Source organism: Haemaphysalis longicornis, unplaced genomic scaffold (assembly GCF_048455015.1).
Source record: "Haemaphysalis longicornis isolate Haplotype H1 unplaced genomic scaffold, Haemaphysalis longicornis Haplotype H1 scaffold_10, whole genome shotgun sequence".
In the NCBI taxonomy this organism is placed as follows: domain Eukaryota; kingdom Metazoa; phylum Arthropoda; class Arachnida; order Ixodida; family Ixodidae; genus Haemaphysalis; species Haemaphysalis longicornis.
The window spans coordinates 84,020,271-84,043,489 of record NW_027526204.1 but is presented as its reverse complement, the minus strand read 5'-3'; the positions used below and the strand labels follow the sequence as shown (position 1 = coordinate 84,043,489).

Here is a 23,219-nt window from a genome sequence, read left to right as displayed (position 1 = left end):
TCCTTAGTTTGTAAACATCTTCCGGCATGGCTGGGCGCAACAAAAGCCCTTGTGTGTCTTTTACGAGGGCATGGTCTTCTGAATACCACATTCAGTGACCAATGACTGCTTTACTAAAAAGCGAATAGAGGCAGCCGGCCTCTCAAAGATTCCAAACAGGATCACTACCTCAGCTTGCGGATCCGCGTTGCCCATTATGGCGAAATGGGTTGTTGCAGGCGCTTCTGATTACATAGGCTAAATATAGAAATTGTCGGGTGGCCCTCAGCAGCCCCGTGAGGTTAAAAGGGTTTGAGCGAAAGTGATTTGTTTGTTGCTTTTTTCGCGCAAGAATAAAAATCAAATCAAATCAAATTAACTCACATCAAATCAAACATTCTGACTAAATTCTTGTTGCTTATCAGGACACCCCCTCTTCCGGTTGGGATTATCAGCACATAAGTAAAGGTGACATTGACCACGCTTATCAAAGCTCTGTATCTTCCGTAATTCTGCAACAATGGCCGACGCGGAGCCTTGACTAATGTTTTCTTCATCAACTATCATCGTTTCGACGCAGCCACATTATCGTGTTAAGCGATATTTAGCTACCGTTCGAACTAATGACAAACTGAAATTCAGTCAGGATACGGGGTTTGTGCCTGAGAGGGCAACCACCCCGCTTCAATCCTGGGCATATGTTCTGAAGCACGTCCATTGGAGATTCACAAATGGCGAATAGACACATTCTTCATAGTTCTGAATAAACGAGGACTTGGTCGACTGTAATGCATGTGCTTTTTTTCTTACTGACATTTGTGTGTGCGTTTTGGTCGGCAGTAACATTTGTAGTCACGCACATGCAATTATGACCCAGCACGATCTACTTGTCTGTTTCTGAAGCGTTTCCGGGGTTGGTAGCGAAGCGCAAGGGAGAATCAAATCAGGCTGATGGAGCTCTACGCATCAGAAACGGTGCTGACTAACACGTGTACAGAGAAGGATCCCTGGACACGCTCACAGGGGAAAAGAAAGATGTGTAATTGAAAATGTGAAAAAACTTCGGCATAAAGTGCGAGAGGGTTCAAAACGGAGGCCGCGGCCAGAACAGACAAAAGGTAAAATTTGTTACGGAGGTAGATGAAGAGAGCAACGCCGCTCGGAAATTAACTAGTACAACCGCCCGAATGTTTTGTTTTCCGTTTCGCTTTGTGATCCTCCATCAACATTGCACCGCTATTTACTCAAATCAATAACAAGCTTACTCAGCGGCAAGTTTTGTTGGAACGAACAAGTCGCGGGAGGCATGAGAACGGGCGGCGCTGGGGAGAAAGTTAACGACGTCAATGGAAACAAAGCACCGTGGTGCAAAACTCGCATTAATTAACATTTCCTTTGGCAGCTATGCCGACCCGACTAATATCCCCTCTCTCTCTCTCTCTCTCTCTCTCTCTCTCTCTCTCTCTCTCTCTCTCTCTCTCTCTCTCTCTCTCTCTCTCTCTCTCTCTCTCTCTCTCTGTCTCTCTGTACGCCCATCATTATCTATCATACTCTCTCTGCCTTTGGAATGCGTATCTTCCAGTGCGCGCAAACGCGGTATCCTCTTATTCCCCTGCCCTCACCCTCCTCGCCCAAATCAGGCATTTCCGTATGAGTCTGACCTGTCGGCGCTTGGACACGACGACAAAGACGGCGGCGTCTTCTAGCGCGTCCTAATGAGGTCTTCATTAGAACCGGTGCCCAGGATGGTATCGCCTAACAGTGCTCGCACCGCTTGTCTCTATTCAAGTTTGAACGCGGAAAATTGCCGAAAGTCCCCCTTTCTCTCGTTGGGCGCGTCTTTCGACCAGGTACATTTTCTCAGTCGATTTCTTTGCCTTTCTTTACTTTATTTCACATGGTCTCGGATATAGGAACACCGTAACCTCAATTAATTCAACTTTGGTACAGTGGGAGCGAGAGCTGGTCAGCCGTGACCGTGATCGGCAGCTTCAGCTAGTCGAGAGGACGGAGACGGCCGCAAGCTCTTCCAGGGTCCTGGACTGAGAACTCCACTCACAGTGCGCTTATCTGATCACCGTAAAAGTTATCCTCCTCCCAGACTTAAATTCATTTCATACAGATTCACGTTACTCGAATAAGTCTCCTTGCGAAGCCTCGGGATCCTTGTGGATACAGCTGCTTTTCCTGATTGCCGGAGCTTGTATGGCGAGACATTTTTTCATTCTTGCTTTCTGTGCAGGATTCGATTACCTGCGGACATACACCATAATAATATGACGCGCGGACCTGGCAAAATCTGGCAACATCTTCCTACGTGTCGGCCGCTTGAAAACAGAAATTTATAGATGGGCGCACTTCGCGTCAATTCGGGGCAGTGAAGTAGCACTGGCTGTAGCAGATACTCCGCAGTGGGTGCGGTAACTTTTATAATTGTTGGCTTTTCTCCTTGGACTGATGACAGCCTTCTCCTATAAAGCACAGAGTACACGCAAAAATGCGCAGAATTTCAGAGAATTTTGTACTACTGCGTAGCATTTTTAAGCCGCTCGTTAACATCGTCAGTTCTTTAGAGCAAGATCTGGCTATGAGTGAGCCAAAACGTTTGGTTATTATATCGCTTTTCAGTTGTTTTTCGCCAATGATGTAAATATATGCCATTACGACGAATAAATGTCGTTACACCGCCAATTTTGTATTTTTCCGCAGATGCAAGGAATAGTGCAGAAATGGTTCATTTTGGCGCTTGTGCTTATGTTTAAAACGTTCTTTTCTGCGCTTGTATAACTCAGTTTTGGTTTTATTGAGCAGTTGTACAATGTACATAATTTTTTTTTCAGTTAAAAAATGTAAATTGGTTATTTTTTTACATGTTCTTCTTTTCTGCTCTTCCGACATTCACTTTGACCATTTATCTTGATTTACACTCTTATAACTATCAATTGGTGACTTCCACAAGTAATGTATTTTATTGTGGAAATACAGGGGGCTACACGGTTTGGCCATTTTTGCCATATTTTATTTTTATTTACAACGTTCTTTCATGGGTTTTCCCCTATCTCCTCTGTGTTGTTTCACTTAGTATAATTGTTTTCAACAGTACGCCATTCCGACTTCTCCAGCTGAATTACTTCTAACGGACACGATGAATTTATTCCGCACTGGCTTGTATAGACGGCGCTAAGACCGCTATTTCTAGCGTGTCGCGTGGCCATGGGGGATCCACGTGACCACTTCTTTTATAGCACAACTCTTAAAGCGACCATGCAACACTTTCGATAAACGCTTTCACTCTTTCCTTCGCGTCTGGAAGAACTGCGAAAGCTCTAGTTATCGCCAGCACGGAGCATCACTGCGTAATTTGCTCGTCGCACCAGATACGCCTTCCGTGTCTTCTTCGTCTTTGTGACTTTATTTTTAAAGTTACTATCGACAACCGTAGACTGCTGCAGCAGAAGAAAAACCGGCCAACCGCTGCTACATGGCCTTAATGACGTAATTAGAACCGTCGAAGAACGTCAAGACCGGGAAAGAGAGAAAAATGTTTTGAGTGAGTTTCCAAGTTATCTGACGGGCATAGAGCAGTAATTTTTTCTGAGGTACTTTGCCACCGCCTAATCTAAGTACTGAGTGTGATGGGTGACTACGTTCTGCAAGCATTACGGATTTGAAAAAAAGTTGAAAAAAGTGTTACAGGGTCCCTTTAAGCGCCCGCTTTTGTTGTTTCGTGTTGCCGTCGGCCTCGTTGTAACCGAGCGAACGAAGACCACGCCGTCGATAGACCAGATAGAGCGAAGAGGAAAGCGAAGGAGAAAAGAATGGCGAAAGTCTTAAGGGGAGGGTGGTTTGCCGAGGTCGTGCGAGACATGACTGGCGGCGGAGACGCACTGTTACATAACGCCATGGTACAGCGCACGCCATCGTGCATTCGCTGATGACGCGATCCCTTCCTGACACGCCGCAGCTATGCGCCGTCGTCAAGGGTTCTGCAGTTCGCGCTGGGCACAAATTTCGCATTACGGAGTAACGTAATCGTCCGCCATTTGTTTTTGTCTTTCTGCGTTCAGGGAGTTATGATGTTGCGAGGGTGTGTCGCGGCCTCCTAATGAACAAGTTTCGACGTCCTCAAACCCTTTTCCTCCCTGGTCGAGAGGCCCTCGTTACGGTACTCGTTCGCATTAAGAAGATTATTTGGAATTGTTTCGTCGAAGTGCTTGTTCACCCTGATTTCAAATTGGGGCCTATTGGCACATGGATTTTGCGATGACAACCATCATTTTATCTCAGAACCACAGCTGTCCAATCGGCGAATTATAGCAGTGGCCGTGCGGGTTAACAATAACACCGTTCTCCTAGGAAGTCCAACCCTTTCCCTCTAGAGGGGCTTTAACGTTTATCCTGATAATCCCCATTTTGACATGGAGTGGCAGATTCATAAGTTGAGCACTTCACTGTCGAACATGGGGATGACGGCGGTAGCGCGAAATATCGACGAAAAGTACATCGACAGCAACCCAATTCGTCTATGGGAACGCCCAGAGCAGAGGAGAGAAGACACCCTTGTGTAAATCCGGAATAGATGGGTAATGATGTACTCAAGAGGAAGCCGGCTGAGAGGTGCGCGGTGTACACCTGTGTGTTTTATTGATGATGATTGTGATTGGATTTTTATGGCGCAAGGCTGACTGAGGGCAAAGAGGGCCAAAGGGTGGTTACTTCATTTGAGTGACAAGACTACTATAAACATTGCACCAAAAGTAAACGTAAAATCAAACAAAAAACAATTAAGATGGCTGGTGTAAAGGGCCAGGATCTCATGATGCATGATAAGAAATGAGATGTAAAAACTTTACATAAGTGAGAAACTTAAAAACACACTTGATGGTAAACATGGGCTCGTCTCCTAAAAAAGTATGATGGGTGTAGTGGGATGTGTTGTCTGTATAGTTGTGGGGAATGTATGCGTCTTGTTCTGTCAAGCGCTGTGTGTGTTCTTTCTTAAGCTTTCCTGATTCCACGGAACAAACATTATTTTGTCTAACTGTCTCGACGATCCTTTCCTAAAGGGTGAATGCGGCAAATACAGCAGGCGCAACTTCCGCTGCCGCAGCTCTGACATTCGCAGGCAGTGCAAACGTCATTTCGCGGCCAGTCTAAGCCACCTCGTTAAGATACCTCCATTTAGCTCTCGTCAAAACACGAAACTCGTCCTTCCGCCCCTAAGGCAAATTGCTTCCCGTCTGCCCTACCAGTGCCCTCTATCCCGCAATTTCCCGCCCCGGTCTTCCCTCCATTATCGATTATCTTTCCATCGGTCCCAGTCCTTTTGACTCCCTCTTGTTACATTCTTCAGTGTTCTTTTGTTTTGCTTTCCTTTTCGCCCTCACTCGACTTTCCCCCGCGTGCACTTAAGAAGGCAGCCGACTCCCTTCGGACCAAGGAACAATCAGGCAGGCCAAGCGCTTGCGGGTAGGTGGGGATGCAAGCCTTCCCAAAGAGGGCGGCCGCTTGGACGTGCAAGGGGGATCAGGGAAATGATTTTGTACGAGAACATCAGCTCTTGGTCTACCAGCAGAATAACGTGACCTGCCTCATTCTTTTACTGCTTCGTCTTTTCATCCCTTTCGCTTTATCCATGTCTCTCAGAATTGAATTTTCATATTTTGAAGAGGGATTCATTCACGCCCAAGATTGGGAATGCGTCAGGGGAAAATAACAGTGATCGACGAGCCATCTGGCCGCGTGATGAAAGCGGCATGTACGGTCTTGAGGCGTCAAGGGATGGCTTTAAAGTGCAGAGCACTTTAGGTGCTCGCCTTGTCGTAGCTCGCACGTTGGACCCAGGTAGAGCCACACGGCGTTCCGTCGTAGCGGCTGTCGTCGCGGCGTAAGCCAGAAGCTTCGAAAGCGAAGCAGTTTATATAGTCATAAGCGTTCGAAACTCGTGAACCACTGGCGCTTGTCAGACATCACCCAGTTTTTTAGCGCACAGAAAAATCTAGGTACATTTGAAACAAAATATGCGTAATTAACCGGCAGCGCCCACGTTCATTTAGTTAGGAACGCTTGTTGGGTTGGGTTTTACAATGGTAAGTGAAAAAAAGTGGCAGTGCAATGCCGGCACGTGCGGGAGGAAAAGCAAGCACAAAACGAACCGAACACCCGCTGGCTCAGTTTCAGGCAAGGGGGCGCGCGAGCACTGCGAAATTTGAGTTGCGTTAGGTGTTAGCAGTGAGCGTATGACGGCACTACATCCCATTATGGCGAGTCACCGCTCTGCTGCACTTCCAAAAGGTTTCACATTGAGTGGAGGGGCTTTAATTTTCTACGTTCTGCGGAAGGGGGGGGGGGGGTCGGGGGGCTGGGAGAAGGGAGCTCTTCGGCGGAGCAATATTCGGCAGCGTTGCACAGCGGACTCCACATGGGCAAGGCAGGACGCTGACATGCGCCTTCAATGGCCCGTCCCGTTAGTGGTGATTCGTCCTGTGTAACTTTTTTGTAGCGTAAGATGCATTGGCCGACGTTGAGCAGTTTCGTGTGGACCTCGAATGGCCGTGCTGCGCAAGTGCGAGGAGAATTGGATTGGATTGGATTAAATTGGATTGGAAATCCAATCCAACTGGAGTACGGGTGTGTAGAGAATTGGGTCTGCACATTCGCCGGTCTGCGCATTCCAGAGGAGTGACGTCATAGCCGCGGCAGACGCGCTGGCGCCGGGGCGTGCCCAGCTATGCGCCTCCGTTGCGCAGTAGCAGAGTCTGACGCCGCGCCGGAGCCGCTTGATAGCCGTTTCGCGTGGCTCCTGGAGAGCCGTGCTGCGCATGCGCGAGCAGCAGTGACTAGACTGGACTGGACTGGATTGGATTGGATTGGATTGGATTGGATTGCTGAACCTTAGCTTACGCTACTTATATTTTGGCATAGCCGAGCTAAGCCACTGCTAAATTTTTTGAGACAACATGATTCCAGTTATTCCATTTGTCGGTAATTGTTGTTGTTACGAAGAGGAAATAAGTAAAAACACACTTGAGGTTACATGGGATGTGAAGCCGGGCCGCCAGAATATGAGTCTTGTGCGTAGCCACGGCGCTCTCACCGCACGTTGACACAATGGAACAAATGTTGAACCGGTGCATGTCGCTTGACCAGTGAACGTGACGTCACGTGAGTAGAATAGGCGCACCCACAGCCCATGGCTCTTATTGTGGGGGAGCTGTTGCGTGTGTCGTCGAACTGCCTGTGAAAAGAAATTCACGCCAAACCGAATAATCGAAATTGAAGAAAGATACCCAAATGTGACGTAGGAGTTCAGAAATCGTTGATAAGTACTGCCTTCAAATCGCGTAATCAGACTTAAGTGCCAATAGGAATTGTTTTCTTGGTCTACGCACTGAAATTGAGCAAATACACGAAATGAAATGAAAAGGATTCGCGAAGGACTGCTTCAGCACGTCTTATTCCGGGAAATTATGTAAGGTACAAATGCAGGACGCCGTAAAGACTGACCTGCATAAGGCGAATAGGAAAAGGTGGGACGCTGTGTGAACACGAAACTTTGAAGCCCTCGGGGAATATGAGATAGCAACGGTTGCAGGTTGACGCATGTTAATAACCGCCAAATCCGGAAACTTGGGAAGCCAAGAAAAAAGGCAGAGACTGATGGGCGAAGGAGACGCCGACGAAAAAAAGAACAATCTATAAAGGACGGAGTAAACAGCGTGGAAACACTAAAGTCACCCCGGAAGAAGAACGCTAGTAGAACTGACTGACTGGTGACCGGACTGGCAAGAGCCGCCAGAACCGGAAGTACACTGTTTCGTTCTCGGAAGCCCTGATGCGAGCAAGGTTAAACGAAGAAACACGTGCGGACAGCCTGACCCACTCGATGATACGGCGGAAATGGGAAGAGGAAGTAAGGTAATGGGCCCTAAGGAAAAGCGCAACAAAAGCATCAAAAGCCGCTTTCCTATCGGGTGACATGACGCAGATGAGGTCGATGTTGATGCGTAACGCGGCGTCGATGTAAAAGCGTTATTCGTGGGTGAATGCACGCACTAGAGGAATTTAGATAAACTGAGCGCGGGTAAAGGTACGAAAGAATGGTTGCCGAACAAGGGAAGTAAAGGGGAGGAAACAGTAATTTTCGAAGTGAACTAATAAAGGGAGGAGGGGGGGGGGAGGGGGGCATGCGGCATACAATGTTAAGAAAAAGGAAAGGGCAGGGACGTTTGGCAAACCATATCGAGAACGGTAGATCGATGGCATCAGTAAAGCGCAGAGTTCACACCACAGCCCGAGTTCAAGTATAACGAAGTGAGCCCCGGGTGAAGGGATTGGGACAAAGAGGGCGGGAGTGATTATATTGCGCTTACATGGGTTAGGTGCTGTTTAGATGGTTTCAAATGCGTGGCGTTCTAAGTGGAGGAAGCATGATGATGACGATGATGATGCTGGTGATGATAGATACGAGTGCGATGACATTCATATGTACGAACAAGGTGAGTAAGGGGATCATTAGGCACGCGATGTACAGTTACAAAGAACACTGACGAAAGAGCAAATAAAAAAGGAAAATAGCCGACGACACAAGAACGCCGAGTACGGCTCCACACGAATGCAGTGTGAAAGTGTTGAGCAGTTGTGCCGGACAAAAGTGATGAAGCAGGCTAAGGACAGGAATGCAAGGATGTACAGTCATCAAAAGTGTTAACAACAACAAAGAACAAGGTGCCAGCATATGCACAGGTAGGCAGCTTGCTATAGCGGCCTGGGTAATCAGAGAGGTTGTGCGCACGCGCTGGAGCTGCTGACTGCAGAAAGTCAGCACCGGGGCACCGATTATCAGCCGCCGAAGATGCGCCGCCGGCTATCGTAACCTGCCGCTCCGTGCATAGGCTGGCACCCGCTTTCTCGTTATTGTTAACACTTTTGACGACTGTACATACAAAGAAGGCCGACCGTAGGTTTTTGAGCGCGACCGCAGCCATCCCGGCTAAATCATTGAGGGCGATTCAACCAGGCGGGGCCAGTTAAATGGCTCCCATGGGAGCATGGGGAACCCACCCCCGGCCTCTGTGGCTCCCCTATCGCTAGGAAACGCCAACCACCTCTGCTCGCCAGTCGGCTAAGGGAAACGCACTGCGCGTCCAAAGCCGTCGTTGTAGTTGAGCCTTTCTGAAGAATGACCTCTGCCTTTCGGGCGCGCGAGTCCGGTTGGAAAGGGAGGCGGGCGCAAGAGTTATGGTGACTACGTGCGAGCTCTCCGCCATGTAGTGCTCCAAGGTCTGTATGGCTGACGGTGTGGCGGGGGTTCACTCGTGCGGCCAGAGATGTTGACATAAGCTGTGCCGGTTGGAGTGGCTATGCGGAGGAAATGGAGGGATTAGGTCAGCCACGGCTTCATGCTCCACGAAATGGAGTCGCTTGGAATGCTAACGGCGGTCAATGTGCAGAATTTGCACTTGGAGGACGACAAAATACGCGCTGGTGTGCATTTTCATATGCCCGGCTACGTTAAAGCTTTCACGGCTTCTTGGCGCTTCAGCTTGTAATGCAGGTCAGACGAAACCGCACCTCATGAACCAGCTCAAATAATGTTTTTGTGGAGGTTCAAGAAGCGCCTTTTTGTGTTCACTATCAGCCGCTACTATAACACCGTCTGCACCTTCCAGGGCACCATTGGAGTGCGATCGTCTGCGAGACAGAATAAAGCGAGCCTGCGGTCAAGTCAGCATAGCCACGGGACATCGCCCTCAATGGAACTGTAGCTTTCCTCCGCTCCCAACCCCCAGCTGCGGGCTGTCACTCATTCAGCAGTAGCCCTACATGCGCCCAATGTTTTTGACCCCTTGTACTCCTATGAGCGTTTTAAGATCGTTAATTCAGGACACGCACGGCACAACTATCTGGTTACCAAAGTTGAGAGGCGTGTTTCCGTGTGGACGGAAAGTTTGGCTAGTTGGTTGCTTGATACTGCAGACAATTACTGGCGCTAAAACACAGGAGACAGGAAAGAAATACACGGGATGAACCCTAGTCCAGTTTGAAATTAAAATTTGGATGTAACGAACATCTATATAACGATTTCATGGATTTAACAAAGTTTTTGAATTCCCCAGTGCCCGCCCCATTGAAACCCAAGTGTTTGTGACATCTATGCAAACAAGTCATTGCGACGGTTGACTTTGATGTAGCGAATTTCGCTACGTGGATGATCCATTCTTTTTGCACTTTTTTCTGCAAAATCGGCTGGAGAAATGCACTAATGCAGCGAACTTCGCCCGCACCGAAAATTACCGTGCGTTTTCTCGCGTGAACGCGGTGCCGGATAGGTACTGGGCCTGCCTGTTGGCGTGTGGTTGGGCGCCTCCACTGCTCTCTGTGGTGTCGGTTCGTCGGTGATTAGCTCTGGTGCGGCAAAACAAAAAGCTTTGTCTGTCCAGCACAAGCTCGCAATTTTAAATGCCTTCTCCGCCGACGAAAAAGAGCAACGTCGCCGCCCGTTACAGTGTCCCAGCTTCGAGCTCGCAACAATTTTGAGAGCGGCAAAGAGCATCACGTTTGCGAAAAGGCGCCCTTTCAGCATAAGTATGGTCCTTGAAACGGGTTAAGGCACCGAAAAGCTTCAAAAGGCACAAGTGATACTTAAGTTGAGTTTCTGAAAAGAGGGGTAAGTGACCTTGCTTCTTTAGAGTGCCGTGTTGGGACTTAGTTCGAGGAAAAGCAGCAGGCACAAATCACACAGTTTTTCAGGGCGAAAAAAATCCTTTAAGAGTGAGTTCAAAATCACTTATGTCTAGCATGTTGGTTTCGCGTCTACTTCATCCACGCGAGGCTTAACTCAAAACCTGCATGTAGCAAAAACCTTCACGTAACAAAAAATTGCAAATTTAGACCAACTGCGGTATATCCATGTTTAACTGTACTTCCTTTACAGGTACAGTTTTTTAGTGTTTTGGATTCCGCTGTTGAATAGACAAGCATAGCATGAACGGCAACCCGCAGCCGCAGTGAACAGATAACGGTCCTAGACGACCAAGAACGACACCGCTGCCGGGAGGAATGGAGATTTGCAAGCCTCCAGCGTAAGGCAAAACGCTAACATACAGCAGAACACGCAAAACGACGCGCAAATGTCTCGTTTTTGGATTGAGCAAAAAGACACGTTGTAGCTACACCAACTAGCGCAACTGTAAATTTTACTGAACGATGTAGCAGCCTGCGGTAATTCCTTTTTTTCCCTCTCCCTTTGCAGGCGGGGCCAAAGGGGACTCGCTCTTCCGTCCAAGAATTTCCACTCCAGTTTATTTTTTTACAGTTGCGATTACCGTTTACAACCACGCCTGTCACATCAGACGGTTGGTGGAAGATCGGCGGAAAGCGCATTCTTGTCCGAGTGGCCTCTCTCTCTCTCTCTCTCTCTCTCTCTCTCTCTCTCTCTCTCTCTCTCTCTCTCTCTCTGTGTTTGATCAACACTGGCTGTTTGATCACCACTGATATTGTTTACTGCCGTTGTACGGGCCTCGGCTTGCCAGCGGACTTTGCAGAAGCAGCTATTGGTCCAGTTAAGCAGCTATTGGTCCTCCATTTTGGGACACTATTGAGGTCTTCATCTCCCCTCCCTCCTCTTCCCCATGCGGCCTTGAGCCATCCCTTGTAATAAATGTTCGTTCTTTCGTCCAGTTAAGGCGCCTCCACAGTGTCGGTAAGACACAGTTGATGGTGTTGTTGTGTAAGATGCCGCGGCTACGCCTATGCAAATATTGTAGTTGCGGTCATTACAGCGCATAACATATAAGTGTCCCAGTTGTTCCCCGTTATGGCTTTGCAAATAATGAGACTTAAAAGGGCTCTTAACGTTCCTCCCTAACGCTGGACTTGACCATGAGCTATTAACTTTCGGAAAAATGTCTGTCTCGCCTGATTGTATGCGTACTTTTAGCGTGTGCCTCTGTGTTTGAGCAGTCATGTGTATGTGAGAGTTCTTTTCATATCTTTTCACCCCCCCTCACCCCCCCCCCTCTGGGGTGGGAAATCGGGCGGATAGCAAGCTGACCTCACCGGCCCTTTAAAGGTCTTTCTCTCTATCTGCTCTCTCTCTCGGTTATTGGGAGTATCCGAAAAAAGTGTAACGTGAAAGGTTGGTGACATTTTTTAGTTGCAGCTGGAATTGATGATGTGTTGATTAAACACAAGACATCCCCCAACATCGCGTGCAGTCAGTTATCCATTGGTGTTGTGAGATGCTGTCCAAAAAAAGAGGCCGCCTGGTTCTTGCTGCGGCAGGAAACTAAACATCCCCCTCGCGAGGGGCACGATCAAATGCAGAGCATTTCCGGGGGCGGACGACGTTAAGTAGTTTGCGTTACGTTAATGTTGTTGCACTTGTGGCTGTTGGTTGTTGTATTGTAATTAAATGAGGAGACGTAATAACGTGGTCACGTGACGTCATTTATTAGCGGGTGGGTATGATTATTGTGGCGCAGTGACAAGAGCACCATGTACCTCGCGTTCTGCCCACAGGTAGTGAATGCGTTGTATCAGCAGCTTCTTGACGTAGTTTGAATGAGTCAAGGATATAAGGCTCGTTCGTAGCCCTCCATTCTGTGTCGACTTTGTGGCGCAGTGGGTAGAGCACCATGTACCTTGCGTTCCGCCCGCAGGGTCATGGGATCGAAACCAGGCGCCGGTAAGTATTATTTTTTTATATAGTGTAGGGGGAGGGGTGCGGACTACTACGGACAACTAGAACGAGTAACATCGTGAGTTAAAGAAATGTTCTGCATTTAAAACAAATCATGCCGGTTTCAAGGTAATATTCAGGGCTCTTCTTTGCCCTGTTAGCATCACAGTTTACCCATCGTTCCTGGAAGACCATCTTTGTTCGGCTTACTCTCCAACCACTGACTCTAAAGTGCCCATTACTTACCCTTTTTCGACTCCCTTCCAAGCCGAGGTTCATATTCATTTCACTTCAGTAAAAAAAAATCGATTCAGAGAGTGACGCTTCAGTTGCAGCGGCTCGTAAGCACGATCGTTAGCAGCAAGCTACTATTCTGTGTACTACAAATGGCAGATAGCCGCTCCTTACGTTGCAGATTCATGCCATTCAGGGAGAGCTTTAATACGGACCCTTGAGCAAGAGTGCGCTCTCTTTAACATCGCTCGAAACACCTCGTTCATTTCTTGCTACGACCTGATCTGCAACTTCTGCCCCCGTATGCGGAGCTGCTCGTATGCGTTGCGTGCACGTCGTTATGGTAGAATTTATTACGCGATTTCCGAAGCAAATGGGAATGATTTTTCGGCGCTGGGTCCCACACGTTTTTTTTATGCGCCGTGTTTATTTTGGCAATGAACGTGACCTTTTTGTTCGACAAACTTTTTTTTTTTCTCTTTTTCTGCCGCTTCATTTTGTGGTCTGGGTAACGTTATAGCGACCAAAAATGTTCGACCATTTTTTGAAATGAGCGGCTTTGCTCACACAGCCCATTTTTCTAAAGAAATTGCGTCTTTTACTAGTAGTAGTTTTAAAAACAAACTTTTTTATGCCTACGTAAAATACGGCAAGTTTAGTGTTTTTTTTTTGTTCTATATTCAACTTTATTTTTCCGCCTGACCACTCAGGGTTACCACGCATGCGCGTGGGGTCGAAGATTTGGTATAGATAATTCGTAGGGCAAAAATCAGGAAACAGATATACCTTGCTGTGAGAATACTTTAGTGGGAAGCCAGAACTTTCCGGGCAGAAACAGGGGCACAGGGCAAACGTCGTTCGACTAAATTCGCAAACACTAAATTAACGAAAATGTTCTATAAACTGGCCTGTATCTGTGTCCGTATGAAACTTGTCCAGAGTAGGGTGTAATTTCTTTAAATGTCATGCTTTATACGTCTAAAAAATTTCAAGGGTTCCCATAAGCACTTGTTATGATAGCGAAGCGGAAGCGCAAGTGCCCCATTGCCCAACGTGCATTGTTCCCCCAGAAGTCGACGACACCCGACGGAAAACAAATAAAATAGATTTATGAGGTGGAAACAAGAAGACAGAAACAATGGCTAAACCGTGCCTCAAGGGAAAGATGGAAGGCCGGGCAATAAATCAGACCATCTGCGTGTTCTTTTTTTTTTATGGTCTTCATTTGTTGGCGACTGTCTCGGTGTTATTTGTTCTTTTTATGTTCTTGAATTGTTGACGACTCGGTGTTCTGAATCTTTCTTATGTTCTTTTGCTTTTTTTTCCCTCTCACGCGAACCGAGTCCCCCCAGGGTCATTTAACATAGCCCTTCCGGTGCCGCAACCTTTACCCCCTTGTAGCAAAGACGCCCGGCCCTCATTAGAGGGAATTTTTTCAAGACAAACAATCCCCTCACACTGGGTGGCTCGACTCCGTTTCCCGCACGTTTCACCTGCCCAGCAAAGAGGGGGCGCAAGGCCGCCACATTGCCGCGAAGTTGACGGTACCCAGAAGCCTCACAGAAATAGCGACCACCTTGAGTATGAACAACACCCAATCGATGCTGCTCGCCGGTGTTATCCGGCTTGTCAGGTTGGTGAATACGAATACCTTTGGAAGAACGCGGATTAGACCTTACGCCTCGGTGAAGCGCGAATCACGTAACAGAGAGCGAAGCATTTTCTCTCATTGAAGGAATTACAGCCATGGAAGCTGGAACATCGAAATAACAGATGCGGGAGCAGTACCAGTGCGTTATGTCGTCCACAGTGTTAACAGCTCATCTTTGTTTTATTTTAGCGAACGTAATAACACAGTACCTAGGGACTAGCTTAATTAAAATGGGCTCAAGAACTGAAACCCTTCCCATTCCACCGAGGTATAACGGGTAAATTAAGTACATTGAAAATGCATGTATGGATTTAAAATTTAAAAAATGTAAAAAGGTAATTAAACAAGATAATTACGCAGAAAATGACTTACTAAGGAACAATGGTAAATACAAAAGATCTAAAGGCTATTATCGCGTTATTTGCCGCTGACTTTGTTTCTGCGTGTGAGCGAAATTGTGACAAAATATTTGAGGGGTTAGTATTGTTGAATATTAGCGTTAACAAGTATTGTCATTTCTTCTAAAATTTTTAATGTTTTTGTATGTTTTATTAGCTGTTGATCCATTTCGGCCAGCGTTTAGAGCGAAGCTGTATATAGCGACAACCCAGGGTTTCTCTTCCGGAGGTAACGATTTACGCGTCACCGCTTCTCCACTCCTCCTCACCACCGCCCCCTCCTCTTTCTCAAGTTTTGTACCACTCCCCTCCATAAATGCCTCTTTCAGAAGTAGCATAAACGACTGATAACGGCGCCGTTACCAGAAGTTTTAACAGTGAAGCGGTTAAGAAAAAAATCGTACCTTTTCATGTACGTAGTTACAAACACCAATAAATTGTACGCGAGCGCACGTGAGCGCGGGCTCCGCGTCGACCGCCCGGCAGTTAACAAAACCGAAAAAAATGACTAGCACTTGTGTGTGCGTGAAATTGGGCTTCTATCGTGTCAATTGTGTCAAAACGGTTACTCGCAAATCGCGAAAAAGGAACCATTCTATGTAAGATAAAACACGCATTGATTAAGAAGAAGGAGTAGAATAGTGTGCTTTTATCTCAAACACCACATATTGGTATACAGATAGATCGTAGATGCGTTTGCATAGGGCGCACAAAATCGCCGCACGATTTAGTTCTTCGTCTGCGATATGGGTTTTCGAAGGTTTAACGAGTGATTGTACCCACTTCCAGGAAACATTTAACGCACTTTTAGCGAATATTTTCATCCACTGTTGACGCAGTTTTGATGCTAGAAATCCTTCGCGCTTCTGTCAACTTTCTTTGGAAAGGAATGGGAAAGTTTTAATATTTAAAGCTATAAATAAATTGTGAGTAGAAGAGTGTCAGGTTACGTCGAAGAGTGGAACCCCGTAGCACTTTCGTAGTAATCACAGCTTCGGCAGCGGCCGGAAAGACTCAAGGCTGTAGCCCGTGAAGAGAAAACACCGAACAGCCAGGGCTGAAACCACCGTCAGACATGTTTCCATGCGTATCTGGAGAAGCCGAGTCAATACGCACATTCAGCTGTTGCCCGTCTGCAAAGGAATCTGCAATGGCGACAACCGTAAAGAAATGCGGCTAAACTACGAGAGGAATAAAAAAATACATCCTTATAGTAATAGTATCATTTCCTCGCACGCAGCAATTCTGCTTTTACGACTTGGACTTTCGAGGCATGAAATCCGGGAGATGCATGCGCCCCTATCTGGGATGATCAAACTCCGCGCGAAAATTGGCTGCCATGTCCGATGTTTGTGCACTCATCGCTCTCGAAAGGGAGATTTGGACAAGGAATGAGCTGAGGCTTCCGAGCACTCTTCGAATGGCCGAGATTTAGATAAGCGGCGCGTCGCTGAGCACGCACCAAGACGAAGCCGCTGGCAGTTAGTTGCAGGTCTAACGAGCGCACACCAGCAAAAGCCATGCTCTGCCATTTGTGAATTGTAGTCGAAAAGCGTTGTTTGTCTGTTGGGATGTAATTTTACAACCAGCAGCGGTTGTAAAAATACGCTGCGTTTCTTTGTATCTTCTTCTCTTTCGCGTGTACAAACGGCCCCTTTTTCGTCTCATCTCTAACACGGAGCGCCGCAAATGACCTTTTTCTCCAGTCTGTGACCTTATTCCACCCCCAGAATGAGAAACACGATGAAGAAAACAAGGTAAAAATGTTTCCCATCCCTTCTGAAAGAAAGTTGACACAAGCGCGAAAGCCATCAGTGCGTTCAAACTTCGCTGAAAGTGCATCCATTCGATCGTCAAACTTTCAATGAACCAACTTACAAATAAAGAACGCACCCATGTGACGATTGTTCGCGCACCTAGTAAACGCATCTACTTACGATGTAAATGTTTACCGAAACGTGGTTTCGGTATTGTACTATTGTATTGTATTGTACGGTATTGTATTGTATTCGTACTTGTTCGTAATCGATTTGTATTCGTACTTGTACTCGTTCGTAATCGATGCGTGTGTTGTGTTATCTGGAAGTATTCCTCCTTTTTCGCAATTTTCAAGTAACCATTTTGCACAATGGAAACGCGGTTTCATGCACGCGCCGTGTGTACAGCAATTTTATCAGAGCTTTTCGGTCGACCATGCGGTCTACGCGGAAATGCATTAGCTTTTTTGAAAGGACGCCTACGATCCCACTAACGAAGCTTTCGATTTAAATAAACGTCAGATAGAGAAAGGGAGGTGGCGTAATGAAGTTTTCCAATTATGGGGTTGTTAGCAGCGAAGCCAACACGCATAGCATTTGGTCTTGCACGAGCGCCATAGAAACACGTGACTCGTTATGCCTTCCCCTGGAGTGAAGTTACTCGGCTGTGCAAGACGACATGAATACCGACAAGAGGAAAGATTTGCACAATGTTCTTTTCTCTCCTTTTCGTTGCGCTGCTGAGCACGAGGTCGCGGGTTCGATTCCCGGCCGCGGCGGCCGCTTTTCTGATGGAGGCGAAAAGCAAAAACGCCCGTGTGTACGAGATTTCGGCGCACGTTAAAGATCCCCAGGTGGTCAAAATTAATCCGGAGCCCTCCACTACGGCGCGCCTCATCGCCTGCGTTGCGTCGGCGCGTTAAACCCTATAATCAATCAATCAATTTTCTCTCCTTTTTGGAACGTCCTTTTTATTCCCGCGCCGACGGGTGGCTGGATGGTCACTGCCCTGGTAGAAGTTGGTGCGTGCAATCACTGGATTCCGTCATGTTGCCTCCCCGGTTGTGGGGGCGAGCTTGGAAGGTTGACACGCTCGGGAAACCTGCGTCCCGCTGTTGCCATTCATGGTTATGATTAACCTCGGAGTTAAGTGGACGACCGCGCATGCGCTATCAGGACCCGAGGTTGCCATCTTTGGTGAAGGTATCACAGTACACGTTTCTCAGTAGCCTATACTGTGCCTATGGTCAGATAGTGGACTTGCTCGCCTGTGAGGGAACGCAGTAGATACGCCCACTTACCTGTGCAAAAGACCGAGCGGACGAGAGAGTAGGCGTAAGTGAGGGATCGAAAATAAAGGCGCCAACTCTGTAAATTTTAATAGTTTATTAATAAGAAAACAGTACCTGAGAAAAGATAAAATAAAGGACGCATAGATAAGTAAAAAAAGTGACCTAGCAAAATGAAAAATAAGCAGAAAAGGTAAAGAAAACCGGCAAAAAAGACTCGAGGAGCAACCCACAAGGAAAGGCCATAGACAAGAGGCCTCAATAGGGACGTCTTCACGACGGAAACCCTCGGCGATCCAGTTAACGGTTCCCCGCGGGGATCTTTCTGTGTGGCCTTTGCTACACGCGTTCTGAAGAACGAGACCGCTGGGAGCGAAAGAAAGAATAGTGCTGTATCATGCGGTTTGTGTACGCCCTACGCTCGGGTAGACGGTACAGAGTCAGAGGGGGTTATTTAGTTTGTCGTTTACGGCGGCTGGCTCTCCGCTGTGACAGCGTACGGCAGGCGGGGAGCGAGCCAACCTCAGAATCCCAAGCCTATATATCGGCAACCCATCGTCACCCTATTCCCTTTTGAAATGGCTTCGAATTCTCTCTCTATCTCTCTCTTCCTGCACCCGTTGGCTCTATTGCACACTGTGATTAGCGGTAAAGCCTATCGTCCTGACGCTTTAATCAGTAATTTAGTGTTTTTCTGTGGTGGCGAAACACCGGGCAACTGATTCGACTCGAGAATACGGGAAATTTGCCATGGTGCACATAGCAAAATGCCTGGTTGTATTTTGCGCACATAGATTTTGATGCACCGGGACTCTTAATAGCTCAAGCTGTTGCTTAACTAGTGTACTATTACGCGTCGTTACGCAGATCGCAGTTTGGCTAACTATAAGAACCCAAAGGCAGAACAAACGGTACAAAACAAGTGCCGAAGTTTTTTCCGCTTTTGCCGTCGTCGCAAACGGGATTTTCTCTACTACAAACAAGCAACTATAATTTTTTTTCTTACAATGCTAACGTACGTTCGATTTGCTGGTGGGTTTACGGAATACCCCAAGCACTCTTACAACTACTGAATCAGCTCGGCCGAACCAAAGAATAACGCAAGTCGTTCGCAAAGAGTCCTTCATCCTCTCTCCCAGTGTTGACACAACCTAATAAAAAAAAAACAGGACGAGCTCGGTCGAAAATATTTGCTCGAAACCGGTTACCGGACGCTTTTCGTCGGTCCCGACGTTTTCGCAGCCGTCATTTACACAGCTTTCATCTCTCTCCTGGGGCTCTTATTCTGTTTTTCGTCACACTTCGAGTTCCTGTTTTATTCATTTTTTACTGAAGGGACGTGTACTTCCTCATCGGTTTTTTTTTAGTGCTTCTCAATCTTCACCGCAAAGGCGACGCTCGCACGCAGTTCTACTTATTCATGCTGGGCTCAAGCACAGTACCTTACTATATTTTTGCTTTCATTCTTTACACCTGTTTCCGCGGCTCGTTTTGGTGCCATTCAACGTGGCTGCGTCTGCACCATTCCTTCGGCAATGGTGGGCATTCAATCTCTCTCGTAATCAGGTGGAGCACATTCGAAATCAGGAGAGCTTGGTTGGAAATGCTTTGCTTAACAAAATTTCGCACCTTCCGCAATCTGTATAGCTGCCCCGTCGAGATTTCCCGGTACGGTCACTCTTCGACACTTATAAAACGAAGAAAGCAAGGCCACGAAGATATGAAAAAAAGTTAGCGTATGCAGGTAAGACGAAAGGGGGTGTTAAACTATTCATGAAGAAGACGCTCGTGATGGGAGAAGAATGATGTGAAGATTGAATGCTTAAGAGAAGGAAAGAGCGGCTAAATAACGGTGAAGCATTTAGAACAAGTGGTCGATGGAAGACGTTACTTCATGTCTTAGAAGCAGGCTTCAATTAGTCACTTTTTCAGTCAACCGGCTATTCCCAAACTCAACAGACAAGAAAAAGCAACGTAGAAAGAAGTTGAAAGAGGGAGACAGTAAGCGAAAGAGAGACAGAGAAAGCACCGTACCTATGACGAAGAAGGCGAAATTTAAAAAAAATTTAGAGCCGCATGAATAACGCATTGTTTCTTCCTTTTTTTTTAGGAGAGACTGGTTGGAAGAAACTGTTTTCTCTGACTTCCCTTGTCTCAATCGGAGGCGTTTGTCCAGATTCTTTTCCAAATTCTTGATCACGTTTTTTTCTCCAAAATAATAACAACGTGAGCTCGATTTTCTTCAGATCTACTCGCTTTATTTCATTGCTGACCTTGGCTGTCATTTTCTTGTTGCCGGACTCACCATTTTTTGAGCACTTGAGTCTTTTACTTGCATCTACTACTGGACAGTGTCGGGGCAAAGTTTTATTGCTCTGCCGAGCAATAACCGCAGACACAAGTACTGGCAAACACTCCAAAACGGGGAAGAGTCGTAAGCGCTATTATTCCCAGCTATAAAGGCAAGGCTAAGCATGCGAGTGCTTTGCCAGCCTAGCCGAGATTAACAGACCACCCCGGCGTTAAAAACCGCGATGACACCTCTCGAGCTGTTCTTTGGAAACCGCGGTTCTGCGTGAAACCAGCTGTGAAAAGATCATAGCAGACCACCTTCAGAAATTCGGGATGAAGTGCAGGAAGTCGAGGAATAAAGTTGCAGCACGCGTCTTGGGCCTAGGTGTCGTCGGTACGCTTTTAAAGACACCAGAAATCCCGCAGGAAGTTATCCCGCTATTTTCATAATACTGTAGCACTTCAGTCGACCCATTTGGGCGACGTACTCTTTGTACGGAAATACTTTCCAGCTCCAGAGTGAAAATTGTTTGTTACCGGGAAGTGCGTGACTAGTAAACATGAATAAGAACTCTGGAATATTGGTGTGATCATATTGGGAAATTGTGTTTTTAGAGCCATCTTTACGTGGTCTTAAAAAAATGTAATCCCTTACACAAGTACGATTGTCCAATTAGCTGAATTTTTTACATTTTAGAAAAACTACCAAATTTCTACAAAATAAAAAAAAAACTACCCCGCCAATATTTTACAAGCTAAATGTTGCGGGGATACAGAAGTGCTCAGATAGCTTCACCAAGAGAACGCCATTTTTTAGGGGTTTACAGGGCGGAAGTTCGCTTCTTCCGGCGACGGAAGCAGCCGGAAAGACGGTGGAAGCGAGACATCTGTCTTCATTGAAGCCTTTCGGTGCCAAGTTTTCTAGAGCCGTATAACCTCTTACTAAACTTTACACGGGGGCGACCAATTTTCAGACAATCTGTGCTCCGCAAGGAACGGAATTAGCTCTGTTGCTCTTCGAAAACAGCTGTGTTTCTCTTCAGCCGGCTCCCGACGGAAGCCCGAGGCCAGGCACCTCGGCCAACGTTTACACCTTCCGACGGAGCTCCAAAAACTTATCTATTTACAAGCTTCCAGCCCGGCAACTAATCTGACCGAAGATTCCTCGCGCAGTAAAGAAAGCAGCTCGCAATCTGTCCGGGTGAGTATAGGAAAGGGAAACGTTTAGGCGCCGGTCCGCGGGGTAAACAGCGCCGAACGATGCGTGTGATCCTGTTACGAGGACGAAGACAGCCGCTTCTCTGCTGCGGCCCGTTTGCAGTATCTCTCTCGGCGTCTAGGTGCGGAATTTCCTTTAACTGTATGTGCCCACATTTGTTATCTTTAGTGTGGCAATCGCCTCAGCAAGCACGTAAAGTGGACGTGCCTCGTTTTAGGGTGAAGGGGCTGCAATCGGAGCTTGTCAGGCAATTACGCATACTAATGGCGTTGGTTATCACAGGAATCGGCTAACCGCCATGCTTCCATTCAGAGAACCACCGGGGTAAGCTTTTATGCCTAAATATATTACGGTGACAGCAAGAAGTACGAGAGGTTATTCGTTTTATCAGCATCCCCGCTTAATGGAGACATGGTGACAAAATACGAGTTTAGTGTAATATTAAACACTTTGCTAACGCAATGACCATGGTAGGAATTTCAGTTCACATTTCGGGTAACTTAGCTAGATGACCAGGAATACAAAATCAGTTGAAACTCGGCAACCACTTACTCGTGAAAACCTTATGACGTCACACATATCTGTTTTGTCCAATGGAAGCCAGGCCTACCGAAGCCATCGCCAAAGAACAAAGTAACTCAGCGTTTAGCCGTCACCCTTTTACGTCACTCCTGGCCTCTTGTCGCGTAAAATTCGAAAATTGTTTATGATTTCTTACTTTTTTTCGGCTGGAAAAACGTCTTTCGGCGTGGAAATACGCTGAGTGAGTTATCCCTGGCTATTTCTTTCGTTTAACTGAAGTTACATTTTGTCTTCGCAGTGCCAGCCGCTGCAACGTGTCATTTGCTGCGAAGTAGCCATTTGCAGAATACGTCATGCCCATCAGCTCTCAGAACATCAAGAATATCGAAGTTCTCCCGCCGTGAGAGCCGCTCACGCATTCTTTTACGTGGTTTGACGGGTGTACTGTGGCACTCAACCGGCGGCATTCGCCGTTTTTGTGCGGTGTCTGAAAAATGGTTCACTGCGTTAAAGCAGCGCGCGATCGAAAAAAAAAATCAATTGTTCCAACGAACTCTTTAAGGCTAACGTCACTCGCACTAGACAAACATCTTCTGCGTGGAGTTGAATCCGCAGTACTTAGAAAAGAAAGGACAACACAAGGCAGAATACGTTCGTATTCAACATGGTAGTATTTAACTTCAGCTTGTTTGATTTTGCACAACAACTGAGGGACGCGTCAATGTGATTGCACACGCGCTGTTGCATCTACGTGCGGAAAGGCCAGGAAAGTGTTGCTTTTAGTAGATATAACTTATAGACGATGCAGAAGTTCAGTTTACGTCACAATAAAGAACTATTCTACAGTGCCTGTGAATCCCAATCTGATCGCCTCTTTAAGTGCGGCGGCTAATAAAAACAAAAATGGAGGAACAGAAAAAAAAGAAATAAAAAGTGTTGAAAACATAGGCAGTAGATACAAGAGTCACAAACAAAAACAAAAGAAGGGCCCTCCGTAAAGTCTCACCAGTCTTTCCATGACGCATCATCCTTAAGATTTCCCTCCGTGAAGGCATAGTGGCGTAGAACAGCGATGGTGCAGGACTGGTGACCGCCCTCTCAGACCTTCTGTGCTTATCGGTGACGTCGAAATGTTGGGAGTAGTGCTGCTGTGGTAGTAGCCCTAAGGAAGTAAACGTTCCATGTGTAGCCCCATC

General features: G+C 46.9%; 1 protein-coding gene across 3 annotated transcripts in view; it reads right to left on the bottom strand.

Annotated features, from left to right (window-relative positions):
* LOC144158860 (uncharacterized) overlaps positions 1-23,219 on the bottom strand; it is a 366,527-nt gene that overhangs the window by 209,383 nt on the left and 133,925 nt on the right. The window contains exon 2 of one of the 3 annotated variants that reach the window (XM_077690030.1): positions 23,030-23,185. The exons of the other annotated variants lie outside the window; for them this stretch is intronic. Coding sequence (XP_077546156.1) covers positions 23,030-23,185 — 156 coding nt within the window. The remainder of the gene's footprint in view (positions 1-23,029; positions 23,186-23,219) is intronic. 3 annotated transcript variants of the gene reach the window in all.